The sequence below is a fragment of the Pristis pectinata genome, chromosome 11, assembly GCF_009764475.1.
Source record: "Pristis pectinata isolate sPriPec2 chromosome 11, sPriPec2.1.pri, whole genome shotgun sequence".
Classification (NCBI taxonomy): domain Eukaryota; kingdom Metazoa; phylum Chordata; class Chondrichthyes; order Rhinopristiformes; family Pristidae; genus Pristis; species Pristis pectinata.
In genome coordinates, this window is record NC_067415.1 from 51,988,341 (window position 1) to 51,993,273 (window position 4,933).

Here is a 4,933-nt window from a genome sequence, read left to right on the forward strand (position 1 = left end):
TTCCACAGTGATACTTGGGTAAGGCCAAGTATTAGCATTGGCCCCAATAAAATGAAAACCATGTTAAGTAGGACAGTATTTTCACAATGCATGGCATGCAATGATTTGGGTGAGTATATGTGGGACTGGTACTTTTGAAACTTATTCTTATAATAACATCAATCTGTTGTAGTTCAATGAAGATTTTCAGTGTTGACAGGAGCCAAGCAAATAATCCTTATGGAGCTGGGTCTCAGATGATGTAATAGATCATATGGGTGTCCAGAATAAATTAGGTCCATAATTTCTCTGGAAGCTTTTGACTGACAGCAAAGCTATCACTTGCCCACCCCAGCTTTGCCATCTGTTAAAGCTTGCCATTCCTTAAAACTTAAATGAATTTTTAAAAATTAAAATTTATTAAAATAAAATTAAAAAGTTGTCTAATTTAGAAACATTTTTATGGTATTCTTAGCTTGCTTTCCTGCAGCATTATTAATCACCATTCACATGAAGGAGTTTGTGGATTCTGTACCATCTAATTTGGCTCAGATTCAAGAGAAGATTCCCCACCATAAGTGCTGGGAAATTCCAAAGAACTGCTTCATCATCACTGGATTTTATGCAGAATCCAGTGGTTGACACTGCCAGGAATAACCAAAATACTTGTTCACCAGATGTCATTTTGCTGGCACTTGTATGAATAAATGCAGTACCAGCAAAATCCAGGCCTGTGCAGTTCACTAAATACTGGTAAATCTCCATATTGCCAAGCAATTTCAACAATTTACAATCTTGCATTTGGGAATTTTGCACTGTTTGTTTTTCTGCTGAATCAATGTGGTATGAATGTTTTATCATTATTCACAATTGGTGCACCACTGCAGGATGCAAGTTATAGATTCAGCTTAATTACATTTTAAAGCTGAGTAATGATAAATAATTTTAAACTTTGCTTTAATTACTGTTGATGTGGTTTCTAATTAGGTCGGAGGAAACTTGCATTGTATAATAGCTTTCCAAAAACTGAACTGGCAAAAATTAAGCACTTGGATGATGAATATTGGAAATTTCAGATGTGAACCACGTTCAAAAGTATTAGAATGCAAAGCCAGTAGCTCTACCACTGGTTTGGATAGAGTTTTGAATGATCATCAAGACCCATCAATGAATGACAAGAGTAATAGTGAAGGATTTCAGCAAGCATCTGAATGGAACCACATTTCAAGTCCATATGAATACAGAGATTGTGGCTCTCCTGAAAGTGAGACAGATGAAGAGAGCATTGAATAAACTTAATTGTGTAAATAGAATATGCTTTTGGTATGGATAGTTGGGACATAATGATTTGAGCATGTCTTAAATTCAGAATTGCAGTTGGTATTACAAGTTCAAGTGTGATCAACGGGAAGTGACATTGGTAAGTGCAGTGGAAAACCTATGTAATAATTAAATAATGTGTGAGGCATAGGCCAGTCTGTTGTGTACAGTGCTGCTGTTTAAGTGTAGAGATTAAAATCAATATAAGCACATTGAGGGATTATCAGACATCTCTTTTTTCAAATTTTCAGTAGTTTTTTTAAAGATGAAATCCAGAAACCATTGTAAAGAAACATAATCATCTCTTTTTAAGAGATTACACTTTAAAATTAATAAAGTGCTCTTCTAATGTATACAGGATGTGGATCCTTGTCTGTGTGGCATAAATAAGAGATAACTTAGTCACTGTAGAACAGTAGCTTGACAATGTTGAAAACAATTTCATGCATGATATAAAATTGATTTAAAAACTGATATTTGACTAACCATAAAAAAAATTAAAGAAAAGCCAGAGTTTTTCACCAATGTTATCCTTAAATAAAGTTCAGTGGGAGCCTATTTAGAATAAATTAACAACTACATATACAGTGGCATGCAAAAGTTTGGGCACCCCAGTCAAAATTTCTGTTACTGTGAAGAGCTAAGCGAATAAAAGATGACCTGATTTCCAAAAGGCATAAAGTTAAAGATGACACTTTTCTTTAATATTTTAAGCAAGATTACTTTTTTATTTCCATCTTTTACAGTTTCAAAATAACAAAAGGAAAAGAGCCTGAAGCAAAAGTTTGGGCACCCTGCATGGTCAGTACTTAGAAGCTGTGATACTAGCCGAAAGGGGTGTTACTAAGTGCTTTCTGTAGCCAGCTGAGAGTCTTTCAATTCTTGTTTGGGGGATTTTTGCCCATTCTTCCTTGCAAAAGGCTTCTAGTTCTGTGAGAATCTTGGGCCGTCTTGCATGCACTGCTCTTTTGAGGTCTATCCACAGATTTTCAATGATGTTTAGGTCGGGGGACTGTGAGGGCCATGGCAAAACCTTCAGCTTGTGCCTCTTGAGATAGTCCATTGTAGATTTTGAGGTGTGTTTAGGATCATTATCCTGTTGTAGAAGCCATCCTCTTTTCAGCTTCAGCTTTTTTACAGATGGTGTGATGTTTGCTTCCAGAATTTGCTGGTATTTAATTGAATTCATTCTTCCCTCTACCAGTGAAATGTTCCCCGTGCCACTGGCTGCAACACAAGCCCAAAGCGTAATCGATCCACCCCCGTGCTTAACAGTTGGAGAGGTGTTCTCTTCATGAAATTCTGCACCCTTTTTTCTCCAAACATTACTTTGCTCATTGTGGCCAAGAAGTTCTATTTTAACTTAATCAGTCCACAGGACTTGTTTCCAAAATGCATCAGGCTTGTTTAGATGTTCCTTTGCAAACTTCTGACACTGAATTTTGTGGTGAGGATGCAGGAAAGTTTGGAGAAAAAAGGGTGCAGAATTTCATGAAAAGAGCACCTCTCCAACTGTTCAGCATGGGGGTGGATCGATCATGCTTTGGGCTTTTGTTGCAGCCAGTGGTATGTGGAATATTTCACTGGTAGAGGGAAGAATGAATTCAATTAAATACCAGCAAATTCTGGAAGCAATCATCACACCATCTGTAAAAAAAAAAAAAAATTGAAGATGAAAAGAGGATGGTTTCTACAACAGGTAATGATCCTAAACAGGCTTCAAAATCCACAATGGACTACTTCAAGAGGCACAAGCTGAAGGTTTTGCCTTGGCCCTCACAGTCCCCCGACCTAAACATCATCGAAAATCTGTGGCTAGACCTCAAAAGAGCAGTGCATGCAAGATGGCCCAAGAATCTCTCAGAATTAGAAGCCTTTTGCAAGGAAGAATTGAAAGACTCTTAGCTGGCTGTAGAAAGCGTTTACCAGCTGTGATACTTGCCAAAGGGGGTGTTACTAAGTACTGACCATGCAGGGTGCCCAAACTTTTGCTTCAGGCTCTTTTCCTTTTGTTATTTTGAGACTTTACTTTTTTTATTTCCATCTTTTAATCTTGCTTAAAATATTAAAGAAAAGTGTCATCTTTAACTTTATGCCTTTTGGAAATCAGGTCATCTTTTATTCACTTAGCTATTCACAGTAACAGAAATTTTGACCGGGGTGCCCAAACTTTTGCATGCCACTGTATATTTTCTATTTTATTTGCATGTTGTCTAAAAAGTCTTTTATTTTCTAATTGGACACTCATCAAATGTTGTAGAATACACGCCCTAATGTCAGAGTACTGCAAGCATTGTGACTGACCCCAGCCAACAATGCAGCTATATTTTGCCATTTAAAATTCCATTCTAAGCAGACAGCAAGGATGGGCAGGTGGCACTGGATATTTGGTTCAGTGTTTCCATTCAAAGAGAAACAAAAACCACAAGGCAAACATTAGCAAAATTGACAATGCTACATTGCATAATTGTCACCAAATATCAGATTTCTGTTCATGGCAAAAATCCTGGAATTACTGTCAATAGTTTGCAGTAGTTCTTTTGTAGCTATGCTCCAGTGGGGTTCAGCAAGCAAGTGGTACTTGGATGATGAATGTGCCAGGAAAATCTGTGCTACATACAAGGGGTCACAACTTTTTTCTTGGCAAGAATGAGTGCAAGAGCCTTTTTTTTAAGGTAAGTATTTTGATAGGTTCTCAGTGTAAAATGACTCTAAAATTAAAATTTCACATTGATTAATCTAGCCTTTTAAAGAAATAAGTACATTTTAAATTTTTTCTAACATTATTTTAAACATTTGAATGTTTCTAAATTTCAAACATAAAGCAATTAAATACTGTTTTTCCCTTGTGGTAGAGCTGGTTTTAGCTCACATTGTTACACTATGTCATGGGAGGCTTTTTTGATGCACAGTACCCCACCTTCCAAGATTTCCAGAGGTTCTCAATGGGAGGATCACTTGAACTAAGATAACTTTAATTTCAAAGGTCAATGTCAGAGGTTGCTACTAACTGCAATTCTTCCAAGATTCCTCCATTCCAAGTGTCTGCATACTCCAATCCCTACTCAATTAAGGCTGACCAAATAAATGAAAATGGAGTGAAGTATTTCAAATGATCAAACAATTTTATAATATGATAGTTGTGCCAAAAGAATTTATCTACCATGAAACATGGCATTAGCTGTGGAACAGTGCACGTTTGGCAGGGGTGGGGGGAAATGGAGACCAGAAGCGTAGAGGTTACAAAAGCCAGAATTTGCTTCGCCATACACTCTGCCACTAGTTATCAAAAAAAAAGCAATGAAAACTGACCTCATCATTGAGGATTACATCTTTCAACAACCTAAAACATCAATATTTCATGGTAAACTTCTATGAAAATAACTTACAACAAAAATCATCATGAAATTAGCCTGTTTTACACTAATGTTGCCATTGTAACATCAATATCAGTCTCTGATCAAAATGGGAATCTTCACAATATAGGAAGCCTTCATTTGGAATATTCCAAACTTTTTATATTTAAAAAAAAAATCAGTGAATACTTCCAAATAACTTGGAAAATAGAGCATGAAGTTGAATGAATACTACATGAGAATAAATACATCAAATGCCAATTTATTAAACACTTATA

The 4,933-nt window shown here is 36.3% G+C and overlaps 1 protein-coding gene across 1 annotated transcript in view; it reads left to right on the forward strand.

Moving 5' to 3' along the window:
- ercc5 (excision repair cross-complementation group 5) overlaps positions 1-4,933 on the forward strand; it is a 93,969-nt gene that overhangs the window by 27,788 nt on the left and 61,248 nt on the right. The window contains exon 10 of the mRNA XM_052026570.1: positions 967-1,261. Coding sequence (XP_051882530.1) covers positions 967-1,261 — 295 coding nt within the window. The remainder of the gene's footprint in view (positions 1-966; positions 1,262-4,933) is intronic.